Source organism: Heliangelus exortis, chromosome 1 (genome assembly GCF_036169615.1).
Source record: "Heliangelus exortis chromosome 1, bHelExo1.hap1, whole genome shotgun sequence".
NCBI classification, from domain to species: domain Eukaryota; kingdom Metazoa; phylum Chordata; class Aves; order Apodiformes; family Trochilidae; genus Heliangelus; species Heliangelus exortis.
In genome coordinates, this window is record NC_092422.1 from 133,439,320 (window position 1) to 133,457,528 (window position 18,209).

Below are 18,209 nucleotides of genomic sequence, written 5' to 3' on the forward strand. Positions count from 1 at the left end.
CCTAACTCTCATGTCTTGTACAAGGATTAATAAGTTTTTTGACTCTTAAAGCAGGCCCAAAGGAGGAAAGCCAGACCCCTCTCCCTGGGTGCTTGGGAGCAAACGTAAGACCTAAGTGACTGGAGCTGGCTGTCCTGGCTAACCACTTTTCCTCTTCTTCAAGTGGGTACTCTTCACAGGTTCAGTCAGCCTTTAACCTTTGGGAAGACTCTGCAAATTGAGCTTTCATGGTATGTCACTATAACACATTTTCCAAAACTTGAACACTTGTTGATCCAGTATTCTAGAATCTTTCCTAAATTCCAGCACCTTTTCCAAAATACTATGGAAAGAGCCTCTCAGATCATGTATACAGCTGTATTAGCACTCTCATCCCTCTCAGATACTCCGCTCATGTATTTGGGGATTTCACTGTTTGCTCTAAATGCGGTATGGGATTAGGAATTTAAGCTACCATTTGTCACCTCCTTTTTAGTTTGACTTCACACCATGATGCAATAAAACTTAAATTGGTTTAGAAGCCAAATCATGCTAGTCTTTAAATTGGTTCCTCATGTACCCCAGAAAATTTGAGAATTGGGGTGGCCAGTGGCAAGGTAGGGGACCGATACAGATGAAGAAGAGCATAAACCACTTTGTAAGATATGTTCCAAGTTCCTCCCCAAGTCTTTTGCCTTTTATTCTCCAATTCAGGTATTATATTTCCACCAGGATTGTGCATGTACCTTGAATGTTCACAGAAGTTCAACAAAACTGGTACAGATCCCTATAGTCAGGACACCAGAGTGACAAAACAGGTTCTGGAGAACTCCCCACTGAATGGGATGGAGAGAACATAATTACCACATCTTAGCAGTACAATGCCTATGTACAATAGACATAGAATAGTCTAGATCCATTTACCACAAAAATCACCAAAAGTAACTCTCAAAGAATATCTCTTTCATGTAAAATAAACATTTGTAGGATGCAATTTTAATACAACTTTTATAGTTACTGATGTTGGGTTTACAACACTAAATTGAAAAGAATACAAACAAACAACAAAATAGTCTTGCCAGAATTTTATTTCCCAGAATACTTAAGAGTTTGAGGTAACAATGAAAGAGGACTGTGTGCTGTGAACAAAGTCAGTGATATTTGTCTGCAGTCACAATTCTGTTATTGATGTGAAAAGTAAACTTAGGACTTAGCATGTACACTAGAATTCATACAAATATAGGCCATAGCACACTGGGAAAGCAGGGACTTATGCAAACTTACTCTGTTCATATTTGTGACCTTTTCAAAATATACCATTGTTATAACAGAAGGCAGGACAGATGTCATTTACATCACTATCATTATTAAGTGTGTCTTCGTATGATCCACAGCACAACTTACTGCAGGAACCAGGAATGCACAGGGGCGTGGGTCTTTGCATGGAGCCTTAGCAACAACAACTTGATTCCAGCTTTCCTTGATACAGATAAAAGCTGATATTCCATGCACAAGTTTTATTTACAGTTGACTCATAAATGGTGACTAGTCACCCCTTACTCTGGCAGCAGTATTTACAAGTAGTTGTTAATCCTCTTCAACAAGCTCTACTTCCCATGTAAAGTCTCAGTGACCTCCTCAAGGTGTGAGTTGTTTATCAGATCCCATTCAACAGCAGCAGTCTTTTTCCCGTACAGTCCTTGGTATGGCTAAATTCCACTGTGCCTTTTTCAGCAGCCAAAAATCCATGATAAATTCTGTACAACACTGTAGTTAATATAACAGCAGCACCAGATATTATATTAATTCCTTTGCTAAAAGCTGTTTGCAGTTATCTCTCTATTGAAAATATTTTACCAAAACTAAATCAATGTACATCTCTAAGTAGCAGAAATGTATACTTTGATAAATACATTATTGTACAAAAATTACGGCATGCACGTCATGCTATTGGGCTAGGCTATATACAGGAGAATATGTTTCATGGTCAACAGAAAATTATATTTCTTTTCCTATCAAGAAATAAAACATGACAATCAGGGATTATTCAATGATTTCAAGGATGTATTAAGATTTGGGGTTTTATGGTCTTCCTTGTGTAGTTCTAAAACTCTAGGGCTTTGAATAATTTTTCCTCGCCAGCCCATAACATAAAATCTGCCATTGCATTTTTCCTGTTGCACAGAGTTTATTATTGAATGAAGAAGCCACTAGAGGAGATACTGTTTCAAAACTGTAATGAGTGCTGGTTGCCAGGAGGAAGACTGATTAAACAAGCAACCTGTCAGTACTGTAAAGCCATTAATAAATCCCAGTCAAAAAGATCTTCAAAATGCTCACATAAGTTAGTTGAGACAAGACTAACTTGCACTTGAAAAATATACATATTTGTATCTATACAAGTAAGTATAGCCTTTACGAGGGAAAAAAAAAAAAAAAAAAAAAAAAAAAGTCCTTAGTTAACCTTAAAAAAGTGGGGCATTTTAACAGTACCTCTGTGCTTTATGGAGACAGATGGAGAATACAGCAGACAGGTTGTAAAATAGACAAACAACACACAGGACAAAGCACTTCAAAAAACATTGAAGAGATTTTTGAAGATCATGAGCTAAAGGTATAAGGCTGGTCAAAAACCCAACTTGAGAACTATGGCCCAGAAGCCCCCAGTAATCATGTCAGTTTTACTTGGTACTCAACCTCTGAAAATGTTGAAGAACCCTGCTGTACTACAAGTACCAAGCAGCACTTGCTAGCTTAAAATTGCAAGTCTGGATGGCATTTACCTTTCTTGCATGTTTTGTGCCTTCCCCAAGCCATTAAGAAAGAGATCTGGCTTCTGCTTGAGTGTAACCAGTAATGACAACCTCTTTGCAGTTATCTGTGTGCAAACAACCAGAGACATTCAGAACTCTGATACAGAAACATAGTATTACATTAAGTTAATAATAAAACAAAGCCATTTATAAATAAGTAGATTGTTAAAAAATAAAGGAAAAAGGTGAAACAAAGAAAAAAAATCCCATATGCAGACCAGTCTATCAGTGCTTTCATTTCAGCAGGATGGTACAATGTGACAACACACATCCAGAGCCCTCAGTGGTCCCCATGATCAGCAACACTGCGTGTCAGGTGATGAAGACAGGATGATCCATGCAAATGAGCAGTTGTTTATCACCAAGTCACACTGTGTGCAACCAAGACACTATTCCAGACATCTTCAGAATGGATAAGAGTCACAAGAAATGGAGGGTCAATGGAGTGACTGATTAGTTGGAAGCACAGTATTTTAAGTAAATCTCCCTGCAAATCATTATTGAATATACTGTCCAGCTGCATCCACTAACTGTCATTTTATTGCCACAAGAAATACAACAATATAATAGGTGAAGGGAGAAGCGCTACCCTAGGTAATATTTAAAAGCCAAGATCTTCATCTAGCCAAATAGCATTTCTTACTACTGACAGCTAGATCATGCAGGAGTTTAACCATATTTGTGGAACCTATGGTTAATACTACGTTTATTTTCAGTATGTGGTAAACAGTATTTGATGTGTTATGTAGCTGATTGATGCCATCTGGGTTACAAGATGGAAGGGATGGGAGACCGAGAATGCCTTAGAGGACAAGGTGAGCTGTAGGGTGATGTTACTGGAGACAGTCGCAGAGCATTGCCTGTCAAGCCAACTATGTTGTTTAAGCTTCGAGATTTTTCATAGCCTTGTATGAGAAAATGCAGAGACATCAGTTGAATTCAGCCAAAAAATAGACAAACAATACAATGTAATGCAATCCAAGGAGCTATCTGGGACTTGGAGGTTATCTGTCTGCAAAATAACTCAATGATGAGACACATTGCTCAAAAGAGATATTAATAAATAAAATTATTTACAAATTAATGCAGTTATTCTTTCCAGACTTTCACACAAGAGGTCTGACCAGCCCTCCCACATTCATTTTGCATTCAATGCAGCTCTATTGGCTTCAGCACTTTTGCACAGAGCGCAAGATAAAGGATCCCAACAGGGTTACTGGGTAAGCTATCTGGCTAAGTATAATCAAAACCCCATTAGGATAGACTATAAAGACTGTTGGAACCTCTTCTAAACCCAACTCTTATATTAAGGATGATTTTTTCTGTAGAAAATAAATAAAAAGAAAAACAGTTAATTTACATACAGTATGCACAAATCACTTCTGCAGAGGATTGAATTGTAACATAGGAAAGAAATTCTATCTTCAGAAATATTAACCCTAAGATTCTGTGTCTAATATTAAAGTATAATAAGATAGCAGACTTTGACATATTTGCAAAGACCTCCTGACTGGCAAATTTAAAAAAACATACTAGTTTTCCTTCTCCAGCTGACTCAAATTAAATAAATGTTATTAATCCACATTCACAAGTAGTAAATAATTATTAATTAAATGGGGCAGCCAGATAATGCTTCACAATGTGGAGGGAACTTTGCACTTGCAGAAAACTCTGTTCACATACACTGTGAGTTCTAGCTACCTGCTTTTTGCTACATACAGATTATTTTTTTCACCTTGCAGAGGCTATTCTGTAAAATAACAGAAAAGTATTACTATTAATTGCTTCCCTGTCTTCATACTCAAGTATTTTTAATGGCACCTGAATAAGCCCACTTATGAACAAAAGGATAAGCCCATAAGTCTGGAGAGAGATGTCAGAAAGCAAAGAAAATGAAGATGAAGCCAGACTGGATCTCACTCCTCAAATACACGGACAGATGCCTTACTGCAAGCGTGAGAAGTCCTATTGATTTAGTGGCACTACTGATTACCTTGAAGACAAGTTTGCATCTAAGCATTTGTCAGGTTAAGACATTCAGGTATAAATTGCTTAGAGGGAAACACTGAGTCTTTCCCCAAAGAAGCCATAAAATGTCAATGACAATACCACTGAACATCACACAAGAAGTCACCAGATTGTTTATTTTTTTTTCTTTTCAATAAGAAATGGTTACTCATTTAAATTAAATATTTTCATATAGCAGACTGTTTATAAGTGGTATTATCTTCAGAAAAAAATCATATCTTAGGTTCTTCCCTAATAGCAATTAACATATTTTTTACCTATTTAGGACTAAATACTGTAAAACTATACTTAAAGCAAATGTGTAAACTCATGTCTATCAAAAATTTGTACTGTTACCTCCAGATTGCAAAGGCAGGCTAAAATGTGATGCTCCACAGAGTTCTGATGCATTTCAAAAACAGCCTCCAGTTTTTCAGTTGCTATCAGTATTTACACAGGATAGAAAGAATCTTGTTTGAAAGGAGAACAAAAGGGAAGAACAATGCTAATGTATATTTAACCTCCTCTTTAAAAATAACACTTTGGGAAAAATTAAAATAATTGGGTAAGTTACTGGGGTTTTTTTCCACAGAAATGGAAAAATATTGTTGATTTTTTTATTTTTTTTTTTGCTACATTTCTATTTATGAAAGCGAAGAACTGATATAAGATGATAAAGAAAACAGAAACTCCTAAAAAATTAAAACTACACACAAGATGGGCAGAGATAGGAGCATGATCCAAAATCAGCATTTTTCAGGTATTTCAGTGGGGTATATGGATAAGCTCTGAATGATTCTTTTATTAGAGATGGAGATAAGGCACTAATGCAAAAAAAGCTCAGTATAAATAAATGATCATTGAACACAACCAAGAACCAAAGAAGGAATGAAACAATCAAGGAAAATGCAACAAAAGAAAGGAAAAAAATAAAATGAAAAAGTAACAGACCTGATGTATGAATTAAATTCAAGTCTTCAAACTTGAAGATGTTTTCTGCTTATTACCTAAATTTCAGCCTAGGCTGAGGCTATCACCAGAGCTAGTTAGAAGCACAAATTTCTCATTAAGAAACTGTCAGTTCTGAACTCAAGTCCCATTTTCCAGCGAAAACTATAAACATTTTCTCTAATCTAGATTTTAAAATGAAAATATTTACATGGTTGTAGTACAATGTATGTTTTATTTTTCTGTGAATACATGTTTAGTAGTTAATAGATAACTTTGTTTATTCCTTCTGATTTGTTCCAATTATGGTAACTGTCAAATGAACAGCATTCAAATATTTATACTAACATTTCTAAAAGAAGTGAACAATCTTGCAATCATGGCAAGATGCCATGGCAGTCTGCCTTACTCAGGTGTTCCTGACCTCCTCAAAACACTGGACTTTAAATAATACTAATTATTGAGAAGACAATGAGGAATATACACTCAGTGGAAAGTGTCCTAAATCTGTGCAAAAACATGTTTGAAATGAAGTTGCATTTAATCTAAACATTATGTATAGGAATATATGAAACACAGGAGCATAGACAGAATCAACCTCTTTGGAACTCTGGTTGTCTATTTGCCTTCACGAGTTCAATCAACTGAGCTCATACATTTTAAATGGAAAAGAACATTTGCAGCAAAACTCAAGAGAAGTCCTGAGCTGGGACAGTCATGATTGCTGTACATAAAACAAGTTATTTTTTAAAAAAAGGGGGAGTGGGGGAAGTGTGGAGGGACACTTTGATGATTTGAGAGACCTGAGAGCCAGCAAAAAGGCAAGGTTCCATGCTGCAAAGCAAGGCCAACCAAATATAGCAATGAGACAAGGCCTGCTGTCAGAAAAATAAAGATAAGGCAAGGCTCATCACCAGATAAGTAGTAAGGAATTGGTAGGACACCTTCTCTGAGTAAAGGGATTAAGTATTCTGTTAACTTTTTGCCTTAATCAGGATGTTCCATTGTGGGAGAGTGCTGTGTCTTGTAAGCAATGTCTATAGCTAGCAAAACCATGATCTTTGTTTATTATATCTTGCTCTTAGAATAATCCACCTTATCATGATGCCATGTTTTCTTTGCACCATAAAAGAACACTGCTGATGAATAAAATCCGACATATTACCACTGAGTATATGTCTCACCAGCCTCAAACTTTTTCTCCTCTCTGTTTTTTTCCTCACTGCGTTCACAAGAGGGGAGGGGAAATCTCAGCCAAAAATGTTTGTCCAGTGCTACATGGCTACATGCACATGAACGTCAGGACTCAGGAACATGCAAACCTGGAATGATACAATTTGCCCAGAAATCAAAGCAATTTTTATCTGCAGAAACAGAAAAACTACCACTGGTATTGCTGGGTTTGGGTCTATATCATGAGGTAAGATTCCCAGCCAGAGAAAAACGATGGCCCCACCATCAGTTGCCTGTGACTAGTCAGATTTGAAGAGGCTTGAATAAGTAGAAAGGCATTTTTATCACCTTGCAATGTCAAACATTGTTTATTGTAGTTGAATGCTGGTTGGGGTAGACAGTTACCTTTGAACATTAGAGAAATGCTACAAAGAGGAAGCATTTTGTGGCATTATAAACTCACTTTTCATTGAAAGAAAACTAGCATCTCATGTGACATGCTTTGTTGTGTTCAGAACAAAGAAGTTCCTTATTTCTGACACTTCAACCTTCTAAGTGCAAATTATTCAGCTGTAATTTCTAGGCTATTAAATGCAGATCAAAATTATTAAATAATTAATTTGCACTTTAGAATGAAAAATGGTTTTGAGTGATGAATGGTTGGATGAGCAAGGTCTGAATTTCAGGCTTTTCCATTATAATAGACAAATGAAGACACAAGTGAAATAAGAGTTCAACATCAGGCATAATCTGTGAAGACTAAAGAAGATCAGTGCTCCTAAAAGGAAAAGAAGAAAAGAAAGTCTAGGAATAAAGAAAAAAAGATACATTCTGAGTACAGTCTTTCCTGTAAGAGCATTGTGCACAACATTTTACTCTAAGCTTGCTTTTCACAAGCACATTACTAAGTAACCTTTTATGAACTAATGAAAGAAGTCCATACCTTTCCTGATCCCTCCATCAGTAGCACATGTGTAATCACCTGTTGTCAGTAGGAAACATGTTCCCCCTCTTCTGTTTTTGTCTCTGGTACTAGACCGTCTGATTGGAGGGAGCCTTTCACCAGGTGAGAGTGGCTGCTCACTTCCTGCACTGTCTTCACCTGATAACGCTGGTTAAAGCACCATGCCCATTTACAGACAATAATGAATGAGGAAATGAGACATTACAAAGAGCTTATGCTAGATGTTGGCTATTCCCATCACTCAAAAATACTTACAAGACAAATCATTAGAAGAAAAACAAGATTGCAATTACCATTAATCAGTACAAAATGGCAAAAAGTATATTTTTTTTATTCAAGGAAAAATGATCATTTGACTTCCCGGTTCTTTTAAACCTCACGTAAATTTCTACTAAACTAACATGAAATAAGAAGTGCAAGACTCAGGTAGCTGTCTAGTATGGATTGTAACTTTTCAGACTACAGTCAGCCTTGGGTATTTCAAAAAACCATTTACTACTTTGGCTATGATTTTTGCAAAAAAAAAAAAAGAGGTCATTTTAGTAATTTTTGCTTAGAATATGTTATTTAGCATATTTTAAAGACAACCGCTCCCCAAAAGCAACAGATTTTCAGCATTTGGCACTAAAAGCTGATTAGTAATGCACTTTTCATTCCTCTAACCTATTACAGTTGCACTGCTGGTCATCATAAGCATCCAACAAGTAAATGTTGTCTTTGGCCTGTTGTCTTTGGCCTCTTACCTTTCCTGATTTGGCACTCCCAAAGAACTCTTTTATGACTGTCTACTATTTCAGATTCAGGCATGCTTCAATGAAAAATTCTCTGCTCAGCACAGCACATGTAACGGCATGTTACTGACTTCAGCTTTACCTTTGCATTTAAACCTGTTTTTCTGATCTGGTAATTCAAAGGACTATTTTTAACCTTGGAGTTTTGCATGGAATACCTAGGGACTATAATAGCATTCTCTACCAGAACTAAAGCTACAGTGCATGATGTGAGTGGTGGCACTACTGAAAAATAACACTTTAAAATAGGTCCTTTTTGCATCTTTAACTTCAAGGGTTATACCTCGACACAGAAAGCTGCTGACACAGAAAGATTCCTCTTTGCTCTGATCAGACTGATCCTCCTCCATTCTGGAATACTTCTATGATACATTCTGGAATATATTCTATGAATACCTTTAGTAGGACTTCGTGGCATGAAAAAATTGTTATCATTAACACATTAAAGATGTCTGAAAGTGGGTATCAGTAAAAGTCCTGTAAAACTTACTATATTTAACCCTCAATGTAAGTCCTTTCAAGGGCTTATATCGTCTTAGATTTATTTAGGATGTTCAAAAATCTGTGTTAGCTTTGTCTGTGGACACTCACTCAGAGATTGGAACCGAGCTTCAGTAAAAGAGCAACAGACCAAAGATGGATATTAGATGAATTAGATAAATATTTAGAGACAGATTTTCCATACTGAGGGAGCTGGGGTTCTTCAGCATGGAGAAGAGGAGGCTCAGGGGAGACCTCATCACTCTCTACAACTCCCTGAAAGGAGGGTGTAGCCACAGGGGGGTCGGACATGGACTTAAGCTCTGCGAGGGGAGGTTTAGGTTGGATATTAGGAAGAAATTCTTTACAGAGACGGTGATCAGGCACTGGAATGGGCTGCCCAGGGAGGTGGTGGATTCTCTATCCCTGGAGGTTTATAAAAAGAGACTGATGTGGCACTCAGTGCCATGGTATTGGAACCACGGTGGTACTGGATTAAGGGTTGGACTTGATGATGTCAGAGGTCCTTTACAACCCAGCTGATTCTGTGACTCTTCTTTTAAAAAAATAAATTTCAATTACTGAATGACAGCAGTCATGGATGACTTTGCTGTCATTATTCTTCAGCAGCTTTTCAACAGGAATCTAATGACGGGTATATAGGCTTTATAATCAGACTGTGCTCGACTTAAGAATAAATACATTCAAGAAACAAACAAAAAAATTCTTCCTGCTAAAAATGTTAATGATACTGAGAGATAAAATTTACTCTGTAATTTGAAGAGATATGGAATATGGGGGAGTGGATTTGAGGGGCAGAGGCTGTCATTTGATACGAATTTTTGCAGTGATTAGTATAAAATAGTCCTTATCCATCATTTGAAACTGTAACAAATAAGGTAATATAAAAATCATAAGAATAAATACTAAGAATGATTTTGTTGCTAGGGGCGGTCATTTTAATTTTTCTTGACAAAGTTTATATCAACTATGCATTATCGTTCAATTAATAGTAAATACCATGCAATGTCTCATCTAATACAGACAAAGGAGGTTCTTCTAGCCAGGGAAGCAGAATGCCAAATGGAAAGAAAGCTAGAAAAGTAATTTCTTCTTATTTCCTTTGAGTGTTGGGATTTTGATGTAAAGCACCTGTTCCTTTTAAATGACTGCTTCTTTGTAGGATCTTGCTTAACAGACCACGATGTGGCACAGGCAAACCTGACACAAGAGACAGACACTGAGGCAAAACACCATGGAGTGCAACAGGGTGGGACACGGTGGCTGCTCAAGTAGTCATAGTCATGCAGAAAAACAAGAAACATCCGTACAACACCACAAACAACAGGCAAAAGAAAAGGTTGATATTATCAGCAGGAAAGCATTCTCAACAGAGCAAGCAAAACTGTATAGACCAGCTACATAAAGGTTTGGGAGCATTGCTATACCTATTTTGTCCTTTATGAGACTGACAAACACAAACACTGGAGGGAGAAGGGTGGAAGGTGTGTCTTCTGGCAGAAAGACTGTCTTCTTTCTGCCCCTATTAAGCATACTGGTTTATTTTTTCATAGGACGTGTTTTCAAAGGACATGCATTTCCAGTGGGTCCTACCTGATGATCTGTTGCGCTCCATCAGCTGGTTGTCCTTGCCCATGCAGATATCCCCCTGTGTGCTATTGCAGGCGAGATTGAAGTCTGTCTTGGAGAAGGTGGGCGAGCTGGCTTGAGGAGCAGGAGGGATGTGCTTCTTCCGCTTCCTTGGCAGTTTCTGCTTTGCCATGGCCAGGGAGTAGTACATCCCAAAATTGTTAACAATCACAGGCACGGGCATGGCTATGGTGAGCACCCCTGCCAGTGCGCACAGGGCTCCCACCAGCATGCCTGACCAAGTTCGTGGATACATATCCCCATATCCCAAGGTGGTCATGGTGACTACAGCCCACCAGAAGCCTATAGGGATATTTTTGAACTGTGTGTGTTCACTTGCAGATGGATCATTAGGCTGGGCTCCTACCCGCTCTGCATAGTAGATCATGGTGGCAAATATCAAAACACCAAGTGCCAGGAATATAATCAACAGCAAAAATTCATTGGTGCTGGCTCGCAGAGTGTGTCCCAGCACTCTGAGTCCCACAAAGTGCCGGGTGAGCTTGAAGATTCGCAGGATCCTCACAAACCTTACCACCCTGAGGAAACCAAGCACGTCCTTAGCAGCTTTGGAGGAAAGCCCACTCAGGCCCACTTCCAGATAAAAGGGCAGGATGGCCACAAAGTCAATTATATTCAAGAGGTTTTTGATGAATTCAAGTTTGTTGGGGGAAAAAATAACACGTATTAAAAATTCAAATGTAAACCACACCACGCACACCCCTTCCACGTATGTCAGGGCCGGATCTGTCTCAATTTCATACTGTAGCACAGTTTCTGTTCCATTGATGACCTGCTCAGTTTTGTTAATAATAGTATTGAAAGCTTCATGTGTTTCCAGACAAAAGGTTGTGATTGAAACGAGGATGAAGAATAAAGAGGCAAAGGCAATGAACTGAAACAAAAAGAGGAAAAACAGGCATCAGAATCACACAACTCTTCACATCAACACTAGCAAACTAACCATGTCAGTGATAATTATAAATCTTTTAGTGATTCATGTCCAGATGCTTCACAAATGTGTATGCATAAAAATTTCCATCTAGGCCAAAGAACAGAAGACATCTCTCTCACATAGAGTCCAGTAGTTTGAGAGCAGGAAAAATCTTGGTAATGGCCACCATGGCAGACTGCAACTCATTCAGGAAGTGGCAACAAACTCTTAAATCTTTGCTAAATCATCTGAATTACACTCCGTTGTTAAGGTACTTTACAAACAGTCCCCACACACATCAAACTGGGCTGACCCTAATGGTCTTGAGATGAATTGGTTCATGAATTAACACCTGGCCTGAAAGGAACCTTAGAGGGGCCTAGAAACAGATTCAAACACTACGTTTCTTTTGGATTTTTCATGATTCCCCGGACCATGATATTTACTGATAGAAAATGCCTTGCATGGTAGAGTTGGTTGGAGAGTCTGTTTAGTTCACAGTCACCCACCACTCGTACTCTCAGGTAGGACTAAGAGTAAACCTAGCAGACCATCTCTCAGCTTTGGTGTCAGAGCTTTGCAAGTCTACTACGATCCACAATCCTGCTGTCATATCTGCAAATCCAGGACAAGCTGAACAAATAGGAAATACAAATTCATTTCTAGTAGAGGCATACAAAGAGATAAAATACAGTTAAATAACCTGGAGACAGGCCTCATGGGGGATTGTTAAGGATGTTAAAATATTTACTGCTTGTATCTTAACTCAGCCACCACAGTCAAGCATTGAAAAAAAGAGTATGTCCTGGACAGGGGTTAATAGTCTCATGCTTGCCTGTAATAAAAAGAGGGGCAGCACACCTGGGGCAGAGGGATGGAGTGCTAGTAAGGGCTATTTATTACTCTGAGGCAAATCACTGAGGATACACTGAGACACCCCAAAGGAATAAAGGGGTATTCACCGAAGAAAGTGACACAGCCATCCCAGCAGAAGATCTCCTATGCAAATGCATGCAGCTTGGGCAACAAACAGGATGAATTATGTGCCACTGTGCTGCTGGAAAGCTACAACATAGTGGCTATTACTGAAACTTGGTGGGGTATTTCCCATCACTGGAATGTAGGGATAGATGGGTTGAAGCTCTTTAGGAAGGATAGGCAGGGTAGGAGAGGAAGAGGTGTTGCTCCCTACATCAGAGACCAACACGAAATGATGGAGTTCTACCTGGGGAAGGACAACAAACTGATTGAATGCATATGGGTTAAGATTAAAGGGAAGAAGGGAGAAGGTGATGTTACAGTAGGGGTCTGCTATAGGCCACCTGACCAGCAGAACCAAGCAGATGTAGCCCTCCATAGACAATTAGAAGAGGCTTTGCATTCACAGGCCCTGGTCTTATGGGTGATTTCAGCCACCCTGACATCTGCTGGAAGGACAACACAGCAAGGCATCAGCAGATGTTCCTGGAATGCATAGATGATAACTTCCTCCTCCAAATGGTAGAGGAACCAACAAGGAAAGGTGCTATGCTGGATCTTGTTCTCAGCAACAGGGGAGGGCTGGTGATCAATGTGAGGCTCAGGGACAATTTTGCCTGCAGTAATCATGAAGCACTTGAATTTAAGATTGTCAGGGCATCTAGGAAGATATATTCCAAGCTTACAACACTGGACTTTAGGCATGCAGATTGCTTCGGGGATCTGCTGGCCAAAGTACTGTGGGACAAAGTCCTAGAGGGAAGGAGGGCCCAGGACAGCTGGTCAGTATTCCACCTTTTCTGTGTCCAGGAGCAAGTTATACCAACGAAGAGGAAGGCAGGAAAGAATGCTAGGATACCTGCCTGGATGAACAAAGAGCTCCTGGACACACAATCACACAGAAAGAAACTCTTCTAGGAATGGAAGAAAAGACAGCTACAACGAAGCTGTCCAGGCACCAAGAGACCTAGTTAGAAAAGCCAAAGCTCAGTTAGAATGGCTTGATGGCCGCAGCCAAAGAGTGACTGTCAATGGATCCATGTCCAACAGGAGGCCAGTGAAAAGTGGAGTTCCTCAAGGATCAGTGTTGGGACCAGTCCTGTTTAACATCTTTGTTGTCAACATGGACGGTGGCATTGAGTGCACCCTCAGCAAGTTCACTGATGACCCCAAGCTGTGTGGTGCAGCTGACATGCTTGAAGGAAGGGACGCCATCCAGAGGGTCCTTGACAGGCTGGAGCGGTGGGACCATGCAGCCTCATTAAGTTCAACACTTGCTGAGTCCTGCATCTGGGTCAAGGCAATCCCAAGAACAGATATAGGCTGAGCAGTGATTGGCTTGAGAGCAGCCCCAAGGAAAAGGACTTGGGAGTGCTGGTGGATGAGCAATTCAACATAAGCCATGAGTGTATACTTGCAGCCCAGCAAGCTAAACTGGATCCTTGGCTGCATCAAGAGAAGTGTGGCCACGAGGTCAAGGGAAGTGATTCTCCCCTTCTACTCTACTCTCACGAGACCCCACCTTGAGTACTGCATCCAGTTCTGGAGCCCTATTAAAATAAAGACATGGACATGCTACAGCATGTCCAGAGAAGGATCACAAGGATGATCAGAGGGCTGGAGCACCTCTCCTATGAAATCAGACTGGGAGAGCTGCGCTTATTCAGTCTGGAGAGGAGAAGGCTCCTAGGAGACCTTACTGTAGCCTTCCAGTATCAGAAAGGGGCCTAGAAGAAACCTGGAGAGGGACTTTTTAGGATGTCAGGTAGTGATAGGACCAGTGGGAATGGATACAAATTAGAGGTGGGTAGATTTAGATTGGAAGTTAGGAAGACATTCTTCTCTATGAGGGTGGTGAGACAGTGGGACAGGCTACCCAGAGAGGTGGTGGAAGCTACATTCTTGGAATTTTTTAAGGCCAGGCTGGATGGGGCTCTGAGCAACCTGATCTAGTGGGAACTGTCCCTGCCCATGGCAGGGGGGGTGGAACTAGATGATCTTAAAAAGCACCTGGTCAGAAGATGCTGAGGCTCACATCTACCCTGCCCACCCAATTTTTCTTTCCAATGCAGGCCCAGGCATGGGTGGTTGCACAACTTGACATTGTCCTGTGATGGAGCCTTACCTGAGCCATTCTAAGATATATCAGCTTAGACACAGCCCAGACAAAATAGCAAAATATCTAGAAATTGACCTTCACACACGGGTGTGCAATTCTTATTAAAAAAAATCACATAATCAAGATACACTTTGTCTGTCCATCTCACATCCCTAAGACAGGCTATTTCTACACATTATTTATTATCCCAAGATGGACAATTCATCATAGTCAATAAAGATGTTAATGCACAGTTAATTATTGGTAGTCACAGTCACCCTTTTTTATTGCTGATTTTTCATAGTTAAGTTTTGAAGTAAATATCTCACAGCATTTTAGTATGTTCCCAGAAAGAGTCTGCATCCTATCTGGATACAACTTCTGAGGCTGGATCTCAATACCTCCTCCTTCAGCTTCCCTCACTGTGTAACATATTTTCTAACATGACAGTTCAATAGCAGCTATTAAGGTTTGGTGAGTTCATCTGAGTTTCATTTTAGGGCTTAGAAGACTTGCCCTTGACACATTTGATTACAGAAAAAGAAAGCTACTGAATATCTAATAAGCCCTTGGAAATACATTTACTATTATATAATGCAGGTACAGAATTGCCTTTATAGAAAAATTATAACAATATTGTTTTAAATAATTATATTCACTGGCATATTATGAAACTTAATACATGCATGTTGCTGGAACTTTTTTCAAAAAAACCAATAATCCCTCCCATCACACTTGGATTAGAAATACAAATATATGGAGAGAGACACAGAAAATAGATTTTGTTTTATTTCTTAAACCAGCTTTGATGGTTTGCCTGCTATTTAAATAAAAATCCTTCTTTCATTATAAAGGATAAGAATTTACTGAACAGCTCTTAACTTATTCTGATAAGAAGTGCTGGAGTTTCCAGGGTCATGAGTTCTTCAGTTTAACTGCTAAACAGAAACCTCAAAACAGAGTAACTTTTCTACTGGATAACAAAATGTATTAAAAAGAAACAGTATTTTCTTAAGGATTGAAATTCAGTCAGAGAGAAGTCCATAGAAGAAGAAGAGAAGTGCATATTCTGGGTCTGGTATCAGAGATTTAGAGTCTTTTTTAAGAAAGGAAATTTAGTCAGAGAAAAAAGCCAACGTCACATGCTGTTTCCAGTCAGTCTCAACTACCTTGTGATGTGGATTTTTTAATCAAGTTTAATAGCTTCTTAGTCTTATGAAACCAAAGTCTTAAAAATAAAAAAATCCCATAAACATTCCAATAAACTGGAGGGATTTGAGTGTTCAATGAAACTATGATAACTATGAATGTTACTTCAGCAGGAAAAAAAGCTATCTGTAAAGCACATGGTATGCTTCACTCTCATAAGTAGCAACTAACATTGGGATTAAATCACTGAATTAGATACCAGTTACAGCTTTAAACAGAATTGCCTCTGGATTTAGATTTGACAATTTGTCCTCATTTCTGGTTTTGATATGATAGATTTTTTTCCCTCTGATTAATTTCATCTGACTATCTGGAGACTACTAAAATCACACTGTCATTTTAAAGTGAGTTCTTGTTATGACCTTATCTCTGTATGGTTTAATGTTCAGTGGGCTTAAATTTAAATATCAATGTTAATTTTTCACACTCAATTTTTCACTCAAATCTCTCACCAAACAGATCATCAGTATCTTCATGTATCGATTCCTCAAAGTTGAAAAATTATCAGTTCATGGAAAAAAAAAAAAATCACATATGTTTTTATGGTGTGATGCATTTTCAGTGCATTGTGTCTAGGTATACTAAGAAACCATCAGTAGCTACAAACCAAACTACTGACATTTGAAATATAAATTGAAGACAGATATACTAGTAGTTTGCTTTAACACTCATAAATCATAATCTTTCACATTATCATCCTCCAAAGATTAAGGAATGGATACAGACACCGCATTTTAAATAAATCTTCAGCAGAAGAGCAAAAACATGAAGCATGAGGCAATTAAAAAAAAGACCAACATAATGTCTCTAAAAATCTGTAACTCATCCTTTTTTTGAGAGATAAGGCAGAATGTCAGTATTAAGCTGGTCTTTAAATGTCTACACAAAAATTTATCATTCCAACCTTAGAATCCTAATTGAGAAACTCTACCTTCATAATTTCTTAAGCATCAAGCCACAATTGGTAGAGTTATGGCCAATATTTTAGTTTTCATCTTATTAAAGATAAGCCTCCGGTTTTCAAATCACCAGTACATTTCCTCCTCATTTGTATTCTCTCCTGCTAACATTATTTCACATTCAGTTTAATGGTTAACATTCTAATGCTATGGTTCCATGCACAGGCATATTCAAATGAAAAAATCTATACATCAGTATACAGTAATTGGTACACTGTTTAAGAACAGCCTATTAGTAATACGCTATGAATAGATTTCTAATGTGGGAATATTTACAGCTCAGACTGGATACCATCTGTACATAGTAGTGGGGACACAAGTGTTCTCTTGCTTGCTCATTCTTTTTCTATTTGTTGTAGTTTTACAAAACAATTGTCTCTCATTACCAGCTGGAGCACAAATACAAAGGCTATAAAATGCCATTTTTCAGGAATACAGGTCCACAATTAAGTTGCTCTAACTCAGGTCTCAGGTGTAGCAGCAGTCTGACATCAGTTTAACCCAGACCACTTCCTGGGGCAGCCTGTTACAGTGCCTGACAACCCCTTCCACTAAGAAATTTTTCCTAATAACCAATCTAAACCTCCCCCTGATACAACTTGAGGCCATTTCCTCTTGTCCTATCACTTGATACTTGGGAGAAGAGACCGATTTCCATCTCACTACATCCTTTTGGGTAGTTTTAGAGAGTGATAAGGTCTCCCCTCAGCCTCCTTTTTCTCCAGGCTAAACAACCCCAGTTCCCTCAACCACTCTTTATATGACTTGTGTGCTAGACCTTTCATCAGTTGCGGTTGTACTTCTCTGAACTCACTCCAGCACTTCAATGTCTGTCTTGTAATGAGGGGCCCAAAACTGAACACTGAAATCAAGGTGAGTCCTCACCAGTGCTGAGTTGAGGGGGGAAATCACTTTTATTCTCCTGCTGGCCACTCTAGTTCTGATCTAAGCCAGATGTCACAGCTTAGTTTCAGTGGCACAGCTATGCTTCATGAAGTGAGGGGGGCTCCAGGACAGGACTTATTTGCTTCCCTCATACTCCATCTCTGATGTCTTAAGAAAATTAACTCACTTCTTAAAGACCAGTGCACCTTCCAAATAAGGAAATCAAAATAATCTGATTTTGTTGTCTCACTGAGAGACTTAGTCAAATGCATCACATCAGCAGTGGTTTGGCAACTGGCAGAGGCAGTGAGAGAAAAAAACAAGGCAGGCCCAGGGTTTCA

General features: G+C 38.9%; 1 protein-coding gene across 5 annotated transcripts in view; it reads right to left on the reverse strand.

Annotated features, from left to right (window-relative positions):
* Positions 1–1,049: 1,049 nt before the first annotated feature.
* Positions 1,050–18,209, reverse strand: part of KCNC2 (potassium voltage-gated channel subfamily C member 2) — an 86,582-nt gene continuing 69,422 nt past the window's right edge. The window contains exons 2-4 of one of the 5 annotated variants that reach the window (XM_071767118.1): positions 10,770–11,700; positions 2,763–2,857; positions 1,050–1,746 (exon numbers count right to left, since the gene is read on the reverse strand). In XM_071767118.1, coding sequence (XP_071623219.1) covers positions 2,796–2,857; positions 10,770–11,700 — 993 coding nt within the window. In that variant the 3' untranslated portion in view covers positions 1,050–1,746; positions 2,763–2,795. Of the gene's footprint in view, positions 3,698–7,172; positions 8,032–10,769; positions 11,701–18,209 lie in introns of those variants that run through there. The other 4 variants (XM_071767139.1, XM_071767129.1, XM_071767108.1 and 1 more) reach the window with 4 other exon arrangements.